Here is an 18,231-nt window from a genome sequence, read left to right as displayed (position 1 = left end):
TACTATTTAGCGTCCGCCTTTAATTTCAGATATAGCTTGATAAAATTTCATTATTATAATGTTTCTTTGTACTTGTTTTCTGTTGACAGGAATTCAGCAATTTAGCAGTTAGTGGTTATCATCTTATACAACTTGGACAGTTTTATTATCTTGTCAAAAATAAGACTCGGTCATCAAGGAGAAACAGTTCTTTAATTCCAACTGTAGGAAACAAAGTCTCGTATCAACCACACATGACCGACTGTGCTGAGCTGTATGCAGAACCTCGAGAAAGGCTTACAGATAGAGAGTCAAGTAAGCAGTCAGATTCGTCATTCTGAGTTAATCATCTCAATAAATTAAACAGTTGTGGTAAATTCCCAACAATGTTTGTGCTGTAGAATACCAGTAATATAGATCTTATAATATTAATAAATTATTAGACAGAATTGTTGGTCACTACTTACTGTCAGGAGGCAAAATGTGTAGCACTGCTAATGCACACATATAAAAGTGGCACACATTATCTATTGCCAGTAATACCAATTTCACCTGTTGAAGGTAAATAAGGCCAGCTCTTCTGCCTTGATTGAGTTTTCCTTTGATATAGAAACCTTATAAATATGTCAGATGAAAATGGTTCTATTTGATAATATTGATTTTCACTTCAATACCCTTAGCCTGTTCATCAGGCTTAGTATCTTGAAACATTTAGATGTTTTGTTTTCATTTTTAAACTTTTCAAATGTTAAAGATTGCTTTTATGCTTAATTACTTGTGATAAAATAATGTGCACCATTTGCTGATACAAATAATGATCCACCAAATAACCGTCTCTAGTACCTTTCAATAGAGTTCATCATTTGTGGCTTCAGGGAGTGCTTCTGACTTTTAAAATAAAAGTTATGATGGTACTATGTATGTTCTCAACAAATCACATAATGTTCTGTGGTGGAGCATGTTTTGTGTACCAGTATCGTTTTGCTCTTCATACTGTCAGTACACCTTCCTGTAAATCCAAAATTGTCTAATTTTAGCACCAAGAGTATTACATGAGATGTGTATGGGATGACGCACCTTGCATAGTACACATTCAGAACTTTAATATTTTGGTATTACATAATGCACACTGTTCTGTCTCATTTACTAATGCAAAGTTTGAGCACATCCATGATACTCTCTGACCGACTGAACAAACCCATGATAAGTCTTTCTTATATAATGGGCTGACAGTCCTGATAAACATTTTAAAATTCATCGTATTTTGCTTACAGCAGCAAATTTAATTGAGATTCTTCTCGTAGAAGCAAGTTTTGAGGTGTCACCATTACTATCGAGCAGCCTAAAACAAATTGTGCACATACATTGCAAATCTATGCTACTATGTAGACATGTTGTTGTTTAGTGTTGTTGCCAGAATTCTTAAAAAGCACTTGACCAATTTACTTCAAGTTTTTACACAAAGCTCTGATGAACATTCAGGTGGACAGAGGCTATATATATTTTTTAATATGTAAGTATATATGATATATAAAGGGGTAACATTGTTTTTAGTAATCTCGAAAAGTTCTTGACTAATTTATGTCAGATTTTTACACGTTGCTTTAATAAACAATTAGACAGACTTGGGCTACATATTTTTTAATATATAAAGACTGAACATTGTTTCAATAATCTTGAAAAGTTCTTGACAAAATTAGCTTCAAATTTTTACCAGTACTCTGATGTAATTTGGAGAGATAAAAGCTATATATATATATATATATATATATATATATATATTTAATACATGTGATATATAAGTATATGTATACAGTATGTCCTGGGGAAATGTTGTTATCAAAAATCGCCAAAACTTCTTGGTTTATGTATATCAAATTGTTGCATGATACTCTAATGGACATGGGCTGTATGTTTTTTAACCAACAATGTACAAGTTTTCTATTAAAACCAAGAGCGAACAAGAAAATACTGTGCTGTACTGAGAAAATGTACAGTTTCATTTTCTTTCTAGCATTTGGTTTTAACTACGATGGAAGAGCATATAAACAGTAAACAAATTGTTTCTCCCATATATAATCTTCCTCTGTGTATTACTGTCGCCAGATTTCCAAAATCAAAATATGGGACACAAATTAGATGCTAAAATGAATCAACATTTCCTGGAAGCTTCTATTAATACTGTATACATATAGTAGGTTGGTTTTAAAATTGATTATGCTACAAATTCAAGGTCATTGTACATTTTTGTGAAAACTTGTATTTAAAAAAACTTACATTGCTAAGTGAGTAAATATTTTATAGTTTTAGTATTGTCACTTGCAAACATATTATATAACTTAATATAATGAGTTAACTATGGTAGACAATGATTATTAATTTCATAGGTTACTTCTTTCTCATTCTCAATTGCACTGGAAGTTTTGCAATGTGTAGTTTCCGAAAAATCATTGTTATTATATTTTATAGAAGAATTTATGCATTCACGAGTTTGATATTTTCAAATACAATTTTATGGAAATCAACACATTAAGCATCATGAAAATGAATCTTAGTTTTAATTATTTTCTTAACCATTTCCACACTAAGCCCATTCTTTTCATCACTCTGTAAGGCATTTTTGATAGATAATATACTTCCTCCAGCAGCAGTGATGCCAGGTAGAGCTAGCAAAAACACAGTAATAAGCTTCACATTTCTGAAGATGATAGGCGATTTTTCACCAACAAACCTAACAGTTCTTTATTAATGTCTTTTTTAACTTCATATACATTATTAACATGGTTCATGTCCCCAAAATGTTCTATAACAGATAGATTACTTCTCAAACAGCAGTTCTAGGCGCTTCAGTCCAGAGTGGTGCTGCTGCTACGGTTGCAGGTTTGAATCCTGTGTCGGGCATGGATGCGTGTGATGTCCGTAGGTGAGTTAGGTTTAAGTAGGTCTAAGTCTAGGGACTGATGACCTCAGATGTTAAGTCCCATAGTGCTTAGAGGCATTTCTCAAACAGCTTCCTTACGGTTGCAGCAGTGCAGTTCATCTATCAAAGGGAATGATTGTGTTTCATTGCTGGGAAAGCTAGCAAACCTTCCTCAACAGCAAGACATGTTTGTTTATCATTTATCATGGCACTACTTGCACATTTTGTAACAAAAGACGTTGCACTTTATGACGGAGTTTTGCATGAAACACCTAACCTGCTTGAAACAGCTCGCTTGTGTCCCTTCACATTAATGATTTCACACATCATCACATTCACCTCCATGGTGCAAAATAATTTCATTCTTTGTTGTTCTTATTTCAGAAATGGAAACTCATATTTAATTTCATCACTAAGTACACTCCTTCTTTTTGGCATTTCTGTGAAAATTTTGCAATGTATCATATAAAGTAATGTAACATGTGCCTCTAATAGTTTAAAACCACGCTTCTCAATGTGGTGATCTGAAGCAAAGACAATGCACAAAGAAAGTGGAAATGACAAACTGCTGATCATGTGAAAGCATGACATAATACCAAGCAAAATACTTCAAAAATTGTGCCTCATTCTGTTTGATTTCATCAAAGTGTGTATCTCCTTCATTATTTGGATATGGCTACATCTGCCCTCCATTTGGTTACGCTACATTTTACTTAAAAAAAGGTATTTCAAAACTTGTGGGACATATAGCAAAAAAGGGGACAATATGCATCTAATATATCTTTTGTTGGGACTAGGAGGACACCTAAACTAAATAATGTGTGATCCCATAAAATACAGGACATCTGGTAACCCTGCTGTATGTAGAATTTTAAACAAAATCTGAGCAGCCATCGTAGGTTGTTTGCAGATGATGTTGCCGTTTATTGTCTAGTAAAGTCATCAGAAGATCAAAACAATTTAGAAAAGATATCTGTGTGGTGCAAAAATTGGCAGTTGACTCTAAATAACAAAAAGTGTGAGGTCATCCACATGAGTGCTAAAAAGAATCCGTTAAACTTTGGTTACATGTTAAATCGGTCAAATCTAAAGGCCATAAATTCAACTAAATACTTCAGAATTACAATTACAAACAAATTAATTTGGAAAGAATACATGGAAAATGTTGTGGAGAAGGCAAACCGAAGACTGTGTTTTATTAGGAGAGCACTTCGAAGATGCAACAGATCTACTAAAGAGACTGCCTGCACTACACTTGTCCATTTTCCTTTGGATAACTGCTGCATGGTGTGAGATCCTTGCCAGATAGGATTAACGTAATACATCAATAAAGTTCAAAGTAGAGCAGCACATTTTGTATTTTCGAGAAACAGGTGAGAGAGTGTGACTGACATGGTGCAGGATTTAGGGTGGTCATAATTAAAACAGAGGTGTTTTTCACTGTGGCAGAATCTTCTCATGAAATTTTTATCACCAAATTTCTCCTTCAAATGCAAAAATATTGTGTTGACACTGACTTACATAGGAAGAAACGATCATCATAATAAAATAATGGAAATCAGAGCTCGCACGGAAAGATATAGGTTCTCATTTTTTCCAAGTGCTGTTTGAGATTGGAATAATAGAGAATTGTTGTGAAGGTGGTTTGATGAACCCTCTGCCTGGCACTTAAGTGTGATTTGCACAGTATCCATGTAAATACTGGTGTAGAATAAACAGACTTATGCTGTTTTGTTTTCTTCCTCATAGTCTGCTGTAAAAGAAAACCCGTAAATATGGAAAATTGTATTTATGGCTTATGAGCAGAATGATACTATGGAATCAGAATTGGCTGAAACTCTGTAATCCACCCCATTTGCACATTACAACTATGTGAAGTACTGTCACTGAATCACGTTTGATTCCAGGGAATGGTTGTGCCCCATAACCATGATATAATCCAGGTCAGAAAGAAGGTCAGCATTGATTATAATGTCATCTCTCTTTTTTTATTGTATTGCAGATGTCATGTAGACAGGACATAATTATAATGACACATATTCAATTCGAACTCAGGCATGTACAAGCATTAGTCCCACCTAATGCCATGTGTCCACAGTCCCCATCGGTGTCATCCATGCTCGCTAATTTTAGATCCTCCCTGAAGATTGAACATAAATGTGCATCCACACTGGAGGGTCAGGATTCATTGCCCAGGAAGATAAATGGATTATATCAGTGTCTGGTGTCTGTTCTTTCAGACAGGTCAAAAAGAATAGACACCCTACAGGTTCCACAGCTGTGGTAAATATTATGTAAATTGAAGGGGATGGCAGAGAAAGGAAAGAAAAGGGAAGAAACTAATGTATCAGCTGCATTGGTACTTTGTGCGAAATCAGTGGCAATGAGTGAAAATGTATGCTGGACCGGGACTCAAACCCAGGAACTCCTGCTTTCTAGGCAGTTGCATTAACCACTGTACCACTTAGACTCAGCATTTATTACAAATACACGGACTATCTTGGCATGCTCCCAGGCTGATTCACATTCCCACCTAGCGCCACCTATCCGCAGTCCCTGTCCATGTCGTCTACGCGTGCTAACTGTAGATTCTCGCTGGAGCTCAAACATAAATGTGCATCCACACTGAAGGTTGTGAATTCATTGCTCATCAAGGTAAATCAATTATTCAAATGTGTGGTATCTGTCTTACATTTAACAGAGAGTGTTAAGACTCACAGCTTATGGCTATTTGATCTATTTGATTTGCAGTAACGTGATATTATGAGACCCACGACGTCTTATGACAGTTATGATGTGGAAACACTATATCTCCAGTGAATAGGTCATGCTCATTAAACATATCTATCAGCAGTTCACCGTTTATGTTTCGATCCCCAATGCCATGGATATCCACCATGTGTTCAGTCTCTTCATTTTCTGAACCAGATTTTGTGTTCAAGTCTCCAACTAAAATATTTATGTCACTATGGTTTTTTTTATTAGTACTCCCTTTAGATCTGTATGAAATGCATCCTTTAACTCTCGTTCAGCCACTTCGATAGTTGCATAGCACTGAATTACAATGATATTTTGCACATTTACTATAAAGTTTGCAGTTATTATCCTTTCTGAGACTGGTTTCCACTGCAGTAACCTTCTTTTGCAGTCTTGGCATCATAAGAGCTGTACACCATTCCTTTGTATTGCATCTTCACCTGCCTGTCCTACATACAACATTCCACCATTCTGTATTTATTCCAAACTCCAAAATTGTTTTTCTTTTCAGGCCAAAGGTCGTATTCTTAGGATCCATGTGGTTATTTATACTTTTAGTTTCTGTTATTTGAATTTTGTTGTTGTTGTTTGTTATCAGTTCACAGCCCCCAAGAGTCCTAATGGAGCTGCTACCTCATGGCGTGGACATGTACCCAGGTTTTATTTCAGGGCCTTACCCATTAGATAGCTTGTAATCACCTCAACTACAAAACACTAGCCATCCCTCTGCAGTAATGCATGCATGCACCACTGTTGTCCTGGTTACCAACAATATTTCACTGCCCGGATTAGGGGACTGTGCCAGCTGCCACACAATCATAGAGAGAGAAGGGAAAGAATAGGAAATAAAAGAGGATGTTGTGAGACATACTTTGTCTGGATCCTCTGTGGAGCCCTGTCTGGCCTGGGAGGCCCTTCTGGCAGTTACACTACCACTGGTATAGCCCACCACTTCAATGGAACACACACACACCCTCTCCTCCCAGAGACATTCTTTTATTGAGGCCGTGTCTTCTGAGGGGGTGTTTACTTTTTGAGATTGAAAAAACAAGTTCATGTCTCATCTATTTTTAGGTATGAAGTGTCACTTAATATGACATGAGAGACAACTGGTATGTTACTCAGCAGTGGGGAAGAAAAAATGATCCTGATGGAAACACTAAATGTCCTAAAGGAATTCCAACTTTTCTTTGGGAACCACTTTTCTGGCCAACATTTTTATGTTCATGTATTTATTTTGCCAATTGGGCTAGTAATAGAAAGGCTAGATAATAACTCAGTATACTTTAAATAAGATTTTTGTCACTGTCAGCATCTAAAACGCTTCCATTACAAGAGAGCAACACTAAATACTTCAGCCAACCAGAAACATAGTGAGTAAGTTAGTTATACTTCCATTTCCTATGTACAAATTAAGAATTCTCAGAACATTGGTACTACATACACAATAGAAGTAATGCATCCTGGCTTCATACATAGGAGCTAATGTAAGTAGTTATGAATTTTGACACCATTAACATAAAATCTGTATGATAAAGATTTTGGTTAAGTAGACATTGTGCCGCTTCGTCTGCCCACTGTTGCAAAAACAGTACTCATTTGTTGAGCTTTAAAATTGTAGTGCTCAGAATACCTTGAAATTTAGATTATACAAATTATTTTATTTAATTCAAAAATGCATTTGTGAAGACAAGTAAATTGGCTGGAGTCTTCAAACAGTAAAGTTGGATAGCAACTTACAGATGTGTACTTCTTCATCCATACTCAGAAAACCACTGTGAAATGCATGACAGAGGGCACTTCCCATTGTACCAGTTATTAGGGCTTCTCATTTCATTCACATGTTGAGCCTGAAAAGAACGACTCTTTAAATATCTCTGTGTTCCCTGTAATTAATCTAATCTGTCCTTATGATCCTTATGAGAGTGATATGTAGGGGGCTGTAATATATTCATGGAGTCATAATTTAAAGCTGGTTTTTAAAACTTCATAAGTAGGGTGTCATGGGGTAGTTTGCTTCTATCTTGAACCATCTGCCAGTTCAATTTCTTTGGTATCTCTGTATCATGAGTCAAACAAGCCTGTGACCGTTTATGCTGCCCCTCTCTTATACATTCAATACCACCGGTTATTGTATTTTGTACATATTCCACATGCTTGAGGGATATTCTAGACTGGATCACACTAGTGTATTGTAAGCAATTGTATGTATAGACTGATTGAATTTCCATTGTATTCTACCAAAACTGAAGTGCTACCTGGTTTACTTATGACTGAGCATATGTGATCTTTCCATTTCATATCCCTACAAACAGTTACACCCAGATCTCTGTATGAATTGACCAATTCCATATATTGACTTGTTGATATTGTAGTTATAGGTTACTGTAATTTCTTTTTTTGTTATTTGAAGTGCACAATTTTAAATTTTTTAACATTTAAAGCAAATTGCTCTTCTTTGCACCACTTCTTCCTAAGATGCAGCTGAATATTTTTACAGCCTTTTTCAGACAATGTTTCACTATAGGTAACTGCATCAACTGTGAAAATCTGGAGGTTACTATTAATATTATCTGCAAGGTCATTAATATACAATTTGAATCGCGGGGTTCCCAACACAATTTCCAGGGATACACATGTAGTGTCCATAACTCTCTATCCGAGATAACATGCTGCACCCTCCCTACCAAGAAATCCGCAATCCAGTCACAAATTTTGCTTCATACCCCATTAAATCATACTTTCTAGAAATCAAGAAATACTACACGAGTGTCTTGATCCATGGCATTTGGGATGACGTGTGAGAAAAGAGTGAGTTTGGTTTCAGATGATCGATGTTTTCAGAATCAGTGCTGGCTGGCATGGAGGAGGTCATTGTTTGAGATACCTCATTACATTTGAGCTTAGGATATTTTCCAAGACTCTACAACAAATGAATGAAGGATAATGGATGGTAGTTTTGTGGATCAGTTCTACCCTTCTTGCAGATGTGTGTGACCTAGGTTGTTTTCCAGTTGTTGGGCTTGGTTTTCTTGTTCTGGGGAACTATGTTAGATTATGCTTAAAATGGGGCTAATTCAGCTACAAATTTGGCATAGAATTACATAGGGATTCTATTTGGCCCTGAAGCTTTTTTTAATTTTAGTGAGTTCAACTGTTTCTCAACACCACTGACACTAATCTCTATCTCTCTCATCCTTGAAGTGATGTGAGAATTAAATTAGGGCAATGCCCCTGGATTTTCCTTTTTAAAGAAACAATTGGAAATGGAGTTCAGCATATCTGCATTTGATATGCTTCTGTTAATTTCATTTCTTGTCTCGTCCACAAGTGACATTAACTTTAGTACCACTAACAGCCTTTACATATGATTAGAATTTCTTTGGTTTTTGTGACATATCCTTCGATAATATGTTGCCACAGTAGTTGTTGAAGACTTTAGGCTTTGCCAGCTTGATAGCCAAATACATTTCATTTATCATCTCCATAATGTTGTTACCGTATACAGTGAGCATGCATAAATGAACAGCATGCACCTCCACAGCCAGCCCAAGGAGGCTGCCTCACAATGGCACAGGTGGTGCAAGAAGTACTACACAATGTGTAAATAACTGTATATAAGCCAGTGCACTGTGTCCTCAGCTGTTCTATTGTTTTCGTGACTATGGAACACTTCTCTGTTAGCATTAATGTAACTCCTGATTTCATGTGGTGTTATTACTACAGTGCCATTCATATGTCTGTATTTTCCTTTATGTGGAAGCGAATTAAAAGTTGATCTGTGGGAATTCTAATATTGTGTTTGTGCAATTTTACAATATATTTGGTGATGAGGATGCCATTCTACTCCATGTGTTGCATTCTCAGTTCACTACGGCCAGTATGTCGGTGGCAGAAATTCTTCAGACTCTTGTTGAACAGCAGCGAGCTCTCACTGTGGCACTAAACAGTTTGGCAGCCTCAATGACATGCCAGGGCTCACTGCCGTTGATGAAGCCACCACCATTTCCTCTGTATGATGGTACTCTGAAGAATTGGGATGCATACAAAAAACACCTTTGGCAACATTTACAAGCTTTTGGTGTCTCTGACCCCAATATGTGTAAGGCTTTCTCTCCTATGGCTTTCTCCTTGTGTATATCATCTTTTGTGTCAGATAGTTCATCTGCCAGAACCTGCCAATCTCTTTTGATGAAATGTGTCAGTTTCTCTCTAATTATCATTGCAAATGCCACACATAAGGCCTCCCCAGTTTGTCTGATAAACAGGTTCCAGGTGCTGTCTGTGGCTGATGCCGAGACAGATGCTGTCCTAAATGGAATTCATTAAACTTTGGTTACACGATGAATCAGTCTAATCTAAAAGCCATAAATTCAACTAAATACCTAGGTATTACAATTACAAACAACTTAAATTGGAAGGAACACATAGAAAATGTTGTGGGGAAGGCAAACCGAAGACTGTGTTTTATTGGCAGGACACTTGGAAAATGTAACAGATCTATTAAGGAGACTGCCTACACTATACTAAAATATTTTGTTGACACTGACCTACATAGGGAGAAATGATCACCATGATAAAATAAGGGAAATCAGAGCTTGTACGGAAAGATATAGGTGTTATTTCTTTCCATGCACTATACGAGATTGGAATAATAGAGGATTGTGAAGGTGGTTTGATGAACCATCTGCCAGGCACTTAAATGTGATTTGCAGAGTATCCATGTAGATGTAGATGTAGATGTAGATGTTATTGCTACTCGCATTGAGTTCTGCCATAGTCAAAATCGGCTGCAACAGTGATACAGAATTAGAGCAGAGGAACTTCATGGTCTTAGCCACCATTGCCAGTTTTTAGTTGAAGCTGACTGGGACTCATATGCTGATTCGGTGGTTTGTGATGCTATAATCATCATCGTCAGTTATCTGCTATATTAGCAGGTCCTTTGCCTTTCCATTTTCTGCGATCCATTGCTTCCTTCTTAAGGCTGCTGTATGTTGTACCGTCCATCATGTCATCCAGTATCTGGAATCTCTTCCTTCCTTGCTTCCTTTGCCCTTCTACATAACCTTCTAAAACTGTTTTTATCAGTCCGTCATTCTTTCTTAATATATGCCCAATCCAATTTCTTTTCTTCTCTTTATTACATCTAGTAACTGTCTTTTCTCTCCCACTCCTCTCAGTACCTCTTCATTTTTTACTCTGTCCATCCAACTTAATCTTTCCATCTTCCGCCATGTCCAGATCTCAAAAGCCTCCAGCCTTTCTCTGGGTTTTTTCCTCATAGTCCATGTTTCAGTGCCGTATAGAAGAACACTCCATACAAGACATTTTATGAGTCTCTTTCTGAGTTCTCTGTCCAGACCGCTGCAGAAGATTCTCCTTTTCTTATAAAACGCCTCTTTTGCCATTGCTATCCTTGTTTTAATTTCTGTGGTGCACTTCCAGTCGGTGTCTATCCTGCTTCCAAGATACTTAAAATTTTGCACCTGTTCTAGTGTTTCTCCATTCAGCACAATTTTTATTTCCTTATTTCCTCCTATTGCCATTACTTTTGTTTTATTTGTGTTAATTTTCATTCCATATTTTTTTCCGTTAGTTGCAATGGTGTCCACCAAATCCTGTAATTCTTTTTCCCCTGTGGCTAGAGGGACCATGTCATCAGCAAATCTCAAGCACCCTACTCTTCTTCCTCCAGTTTCTACTTCTTTGTCATCTAATGAGCTTTGGTCAATCATATTTTCCAAGTACGGGTTGAAAAGAGTAGGTGATAAACAGCATCCTTGTCTTACTCCTTTCCCTAGTCTGATCCAGTTTGTACTTTCTCCTCTCACTTTAACTGAAACTTTTTGATTAGGGTATAATGAGTTTATGTCTTCTGGTTTTCCAGTCCACTCTCTTTTCCCTCATAATAGTCGCCAGCTTGTCCCAAACCACATTGTCAAATGCCTTTTCTAAATCGATGAAGCACATATATAGGTCTCTTCCTTTTTCAATAAACCTTTCTCCCAAGATTCGTAGGAGCCCTATTGCATCTCTGGTGCCCGTATTCCGTCTAAAGCCAAACTGCTCCTCGCCGAGATTCTCCTCTATTACTTTTTCAAGTCTTTTATTAATTATTCTTAACATCACTTTGGCTGCATGTGAAATGAGGCTGATTGTCCTGTGCTCGCTGCATTTCTTGGTTCCTTGTTTGTTCGGTAATGGAATCATTACTGTTTTGTCAAAAAGTCCTCAGGCCATTCACCACTGTCATATATTTTATTAAATAACCTCAATATTTCTCTTATTCCATTGTGGTTCAAGCATTTTAGTATTTCTCCCGGTATTGTATCTGTACCTACTGCTTTGCCATTTTTCATTGCAGCAATGGCAGACTTTACTTCTTCCATTATGATGGTCGGTCCTTTCTCTTCATCACTTACAGTGTTGTGTGATTCAAGTTCCAGAGTTTCTGGTTTGCTATTTGTGTCATATAGCTCTTTTATATATTCTTCCCATCTCTGGAGTACATCGTCACGATCTTTGTACACTACCTCTTCGTCTTTACTCAAAATTTCCATAGTAGCACTTTCTGCTCTGTTTTGTTCCCATGTCATAGTCTTTACTTTGTTGTATAGTAAGTTGTATCTTCCCTTCCTGTCCAGTTCTTCAATTTCATCACATTCCTCTTTTAGCCATTTTTTCCTAGCCTGCTCTGTTTCTCTTCGCAGTTCGTTATTTAACCTTCGGTATATCTTTCTTGCATCTTCAGTGTTCTTGTTTTTCAATTTTCTTCTCTCCTCCATCTTGGAAATCATTTCTTGTGGGACCCATGGGTTTTTTGACCTTTTCCCTTTTACATATCCTATATTTTGCTGTCCTGCTTTAATCATTCCTTCTTTCAGCATATTCCAGTACTCGTTGGCATTATCAGGTGCTTCTTTGTCTCATAATGTGTTTAGAAAGTCCCGAGACAGCATTTCTGTAATTTGTTCTTTGTTGGACCTTATCTTCTCTAGATCCCACTTCTTCACCATTGTTGCCTTTTTCAGTTTTTTCATTCTTATTTCTATTTCTGCCATAAGTAAGTTGTGGTCACTATTAATATCTGCACCTGGTAATGTGTGCACCTTCTTGATTCCATTCCTGTATCTTTCTTCTACCAGTATAAAATCGATTTGGTTTCTGTATTTATCCCCTGGTGATTTCCAAGTGTAGAGCCTCCTCTTATGGTTCTTGAACCATGTGTTTGCCGCTATCAGCTGCCTTTCCCTGCAGAAGTCAGTTAACCATTCACCTCTGTCATTTCTCTTTCCAAGACCATGACTGCCTACTATGTTTCCCTCTTTCCTTTCTGCCACAATGGCGTTCCAGTCTCCCATTACTATTTTGCAGCATTTTTTATTTTCGTCCATTATTCTCTCTATTACATTGTACGTTTCCTCTACAATTTGGTCATCATGTTCTGAAGTTGGCATATACACCTGGACAATCAGTAAATCTTTTTATGCTCCTTTCAGCCTTACACCAATAACCCGGTCATTTGCATAGTCTACATATTCCACACATTTAGCCAATTCCTTTGTCATAATCATTCCTACTCCATTAATTCCTTTTACTTCTCCTCCTGAGTAGTAGAATACATATTCATCTGACTGCAACTCTCCATGTCCATTCCATCTTACCTCAGCAACTCCTACGAGGTCCATATGATTCTTTTCCATCTCTCTTTTAAGGTTTTCTAGTTTTCCTGCTTGTAGCAGAGTTCTGACATTCCAGGTACCAATTCTCGTTTTGATTTTTTGCCTCCTTTCAAGTTGTCCCCCCCCCCCACCCCGCCCCCCACCCCCCCCCTCCACCCCACCCCACCCCGGAGATCCGAATGGGGGACTATTTTACCTCCGGACACTGATTTAACATGCTATAATACTCTTGGCCAATGGTAGAGAAGTTTGTGAACAAGTGCTCACTGTACAGGGTTACAGCACCTAACTATAGCCTGGAGCTTCATTTTACACCTATTTTGCAGTAGTCTCTGTTTCTGTTAAAGTTTCTTTACAACTACTGTATTTGATCTAGGTCCTCTTGCATTGTGAACTTTTATACTAGGTATATATGTATCAAATGCATGGTCAGCTTGTCTTCTAAACTTGGGCCACAATTCAAGTACATGCTCATCTTCAGAGCTAAATGTTTTGATTTCCTTACTGAGGTACAACACCACTCTCTCTTTACCTCATTTGCTGAATATATGAAACCTTCTACTTGTTTTAGTTGCCATTTTTACTGTGGTAATCATTGTTGCCACAACTGCATCATGGTCACTGATACAAGTTTCAATGTGGACATCCTGAAAGATGTCAGGTATGTTTGTTGCCATTACATCTAATACATTTCCACAATAGGTGGCTTCTGGACAATCTGCTCTAGATGGTTCTCAGAGAAGGTATTTAGCAATGTTTTGCCAATCTTGATATACCCATTGCCTAGAAAACTGTAATTTTCCAGTTGATTGTAGGATGATTAAAGTCTCTTCCAGTGATGACAATATAATTGGGGAAATATGTACTAGTGAAGTTAGGTTTTCGATTACACCTGGAAGTAATTTTATTAAGCGATAAAAAATCTGGTTATAAGTTTATGCTGAGCCTTTTTACTGAGTCTTGCACAGACAACCTTGCATGCACTTTCAAATTATATCTTGGTATATTTGGGTTAGTTGTCTACTGTAACAGATACACTACCTCCATTTACTTGTAGCCTATCCTTTCCATGTACACTTAGATTTTCCTAAAAAATCTCACTGCTATCAATTCTGGGTGATAACCAGCATTCTGTACCAAGTGTTGTGTGTACTGCTCTAATTTTTAGGAGTGCTTCAAACTCATGGCACTTTGTTGTGAAGGCTTTGGTAGTTAATGACTATAATTTTAATGATTTTTTTGTAGGGGGAATTTCTTTACATCTTGTACTGACACTTCCAGGTCCCCTGCAGCTATTGTTATGTGGACTCTGTGAGAGCCACCTACTGTAAAAAGACTACTGTCAACTATTCGGGTAGCAACACCTGATCCGTAGTACACAACTGACCCATTTAGGGGGATCAAACAGTCCTCATCGTTTTGGTGCAAGTCGAGGAAGTCACTGCCTAGCTTGTCACAGAACCTTTGAAGTCTCTGGTTCAAGCATTCCACTGTTCTCAGAACCAGGGGGCTACAGTCAGTTCTGGTGACAATGCTGCAAATTGTGAGCATCGTTGAAACTCTATGAGCAAAGCTGTTGGTCTCTTCTCAGCCTTCTTTGCCAGTCACTGGAATGATCCAATTATGTCCTTGGAGCCCAGGCAACAAGCATTATTTGTTCTAACGTGTGCCACAATCTGAAGTTGGTTGCACCCTTTATCCTCAGTGGCTGCCATATTAGCACCTTCAGCGTGTTGAGTGAGGCCCCTAGGCTTACATACAGAGTGCACATCACGTGTTGTTTCTTCCTAACCATTACTGCCATTTCCCAATGGGGTACCATTATTTGCCATACGTTTGAACTTCTGATTATTAATAAACTGCTACCCTTATGCATTTGACTCCATATGCCACAGGACGTAGCAGGTATCCCACCTAGTGATGTGACTCTCCTGGCTCAGTTTTGGTTTCAGTGCAAGACATTACCTTGAACTTGTTAAGATGTTTCTGGCTTCTCCCTGGTCCCTGGCTCCCCTGTACAGGACACACAGTCCTACCACTGACAGACCACTGCCAGTTAATTGGTAATGTATCCCATTCTTTCTGTGTAGGAGCCAGAATCCACAAGAGGGGATACTACTTGAGCTATCTTTGGTATCTCTGATAAATAACTCTCAGAAGCTCTCCGAACACACCCATTTGCAGCAGCTTGTATTCATTTGACAGAAATGAGTGCAATTTGCAGCTGCTTGCAAACATGAACTAACACATTCCTTGTTCGAGAGCAGCATTCACAGTGAGGCTGCATTGTGGCTGTTTTACAGAACAGTGAACAACTATCTTTAAATAAACTTGCTGATTCTCTTTTGATTTCTGGACCTATCAAGCTAAAAGTATTAATAATTGCCTTTAAGAACTGCAGAAATTTGTTTCACAGAATGAGAGTTCTATTAAGGTAACAGTGAAGCCTGGGGTAAAAGTTACTAATTTTCTGAATTTTTTTGAGGTTTTAGTCAATAATAACCTTGAAAATACTGTTAATTTACAATGAATACAGACAATATACAACCCTGTTGAAAGAGAAAACTAAATGTAAACCAGTAAGATAATTACAATATGTGCTAAGTAACTGCAAATAACAAATGCTAATTTGGTATAAAATATGCTATTCACAACAGTTGAAACATCCAAAAATTCTCTATATGTTGATATATTCTGAACTTGTGGTTGAATGGTTCTCTGAATGAGGATATTACAACTAAAGTTTCATAAAGTACAAATGTTGATTACGACTGATTATATGGTATGAAATACATTTCTCTCGGCACTCAACATACAAAATTACACAATATATTGTGTTACACACAGGATTGTTGATACACTCTGTGTGAAAAGCATGCTTAAATTGTACCTGAAATTTCTCAATGACTCTATCATACACTTGTACACAAAGGAAATATTAGAAGTCAGTTTATGTACATATCTGGTTTGCAGCACATTTTACACCATCATGCCAAAATGGAACACTGTAACAATAGCTCTCAAAAAAGGCCAAAAATGTGGAACACAAAAAACAACTTTTTCCACATGGGGTGGCTATCAGTCCATTGTACATGATGGATGTGATGAGTGCCGAGCAGTCCACAGCACAAAATGTCATCATTTGGATCAAGGGGAGAACCTCTTTTACAAGGCAAAAACAAATTAGACAACTGAAAGCCATAAAATTTAGTCTGGTTTTTGAATATTAATACCAATGTGTTTTGTTTAAAACATTTTTAAGATGTATTTGTAAATGTTGGACTGTTTGTCTGTAAAGCATTATCTCCAGTGCCTAACTCTATATAATTACCATTTCTTCTAAATGGTTAACATACTCTTCTTGAGTGATTGGTGCAGGTCATCATTATGTGCTTGTGAAAAAAAAAAAGATGATTAGTCAGTGATGTCATTAGAGACAGAGCATAAACTTGGATAGGGCAAGGATGGGAACAGAAATTAGCTGTGCCCTTTTCAAAGAAACGATCCAAGCATTTTGCTTGACTAATTGTGGAAATTACAGAAAATGTATTCAGGATGAACAGGTGGAATTTTAAACCCCCCCCCCCCCATCTGAATGTGAGTCTCGTGTTACCAGTGTGTCATATTACTTGGCTATGTAGTTAGAGAAGTATATCTGTGTTGTGATGCATGTATGTCACTGTTGATATGTTTGTTTTATTTGATTGTGTGTCTTTGTAAGCTTCTTTGAGGTGACCAAACCATTTTCCATTTCAGGTGCAGAGAATGGAATACCTGAGAGTGTAACTAACACAACCATGGAAACTTTGGCCAGTGAAGACAATATTTCTGCTGTAAAAAGTCTTTGGAAAATACAAGACATAAGTAGTAGGAGGAAAACACAGCTAGAAGACAGTGATTCTGATGAAGACTCAGAGTGCCAGAAACAGCGCAGAAAGGAAAAGAAAACTGCCCAGAGTAAAGGAAAAGTAGAACAGTGGGCTTGTTCAGCTGCAGCAGAACATGAGACACTGTCACTCTCAGCTTCACCATCCCTCCCTCTTACAGGCCAGGATAATGAAAACAGGTAATAAGTTAAGCATATGAATTAGTGCTTTTCTTTTTGTTGTGTGCTTTAGGCACATGAGTGGCTTACTTGTAGGTCCACAAAGAAGGAATTGAATGCCAGATGCATTTCTAATGTGGTAGTGGAAAACAAACTGAAAGACTTTCTCAGTCACATTTCATCCATTTCCAAATATTTTTTTCATTTTCCATTCATATGCACATTTCAGAAACACAAATACAAATAATGAGAACAGACTGCTACTCACCTTTGTGATGAAGGATTGGTTGGTGACCATGTATACATAAACATGAGGTGTCTGTCTAATGAGATATTGAGCTTTCATTCTTCTTTGGGTCAAAACAGTTATTGTGAAAACACATGGTCACACAAACATTAAAAAAAACTTCTAAGGTTGTAGCATGACTAATGGTGAGTGATGATTTGGGATGAGAAAGCAGGGTACACAGTAATCATAATAAAGAAGGTGGTTTATTCAGTGGAGTGCTAAGATGAAAAGGCAGATGGTGTGGAATAGGTAAATGGAGATGGCTAGGGTACAAGGGGTGAGTGAAGTCAGGGACAAGGCTGCAGCCAAGAGAGGAAGAGGAGGAAAGAGAGAAATGTAAAAAAGAAAAGGAATTAACAACATGGAAAGGAAAGAAGCCCAAGGAAGAGAAGAGTTTCACAAGAAAGCGAAAAATGCTGGTAATAACAGGAAATAGAACATGAGATTAATAAATAGATTGCAGGAAATGCAACAGTCCAGTCCTTATTTAAATCTTTAAGGGCAATTCTGTAAAACAGTTTTGGAAGATAACCCATTCTCTTCCAAAGTTGGATAG

The 18,231-nt window shown here is 37.5% G+C and overlaps 1 protein-coding gene across 1 annotated transcript in view; it reads left to right on the top strand.

The window, feature by feature from the left end:
• LOC126471204 (KICSTOR complex protein SZT2-like) overlaps positions 1-18,231 on the top strand; it is a 525,225-nt gene that overhangs the window by 315,847 nt on the left and 191,147 nt on the right. Inside the window, exons 14-15 of the mRNA XM_050099318.1 lie at positions 90-294; positions 17,098-17,407. Coding sequence (XP_049955275.1) covers positions 90-294; positions 17,098-17,407 — 515 coding nt within the window. The remainder of the gene's footprint in view (positions 1-89; positions 295-17,097; positions 17,408-18,231) is intronic.

This window comes from Schistocerca serialis, chromosome 3 (assembly GCF_023864345.2).
Source record: "Schistocerca serialis cubense isolate TAMUIC-IGC-003099 chromosome 3, iqSchSeri2.2, whole genome shotgun sequence".
Lineage (NCBI taxonomy): Eukaryota > Metazoa > Arthropoda > Insecta > Orthoptera > Acrididae > Schistocerca > Schistocerca serialis.
Note: the sequence above shows the minus strand (reverse complement) of the source record. Positions and strands in the feature narration are given on the sequence as shown.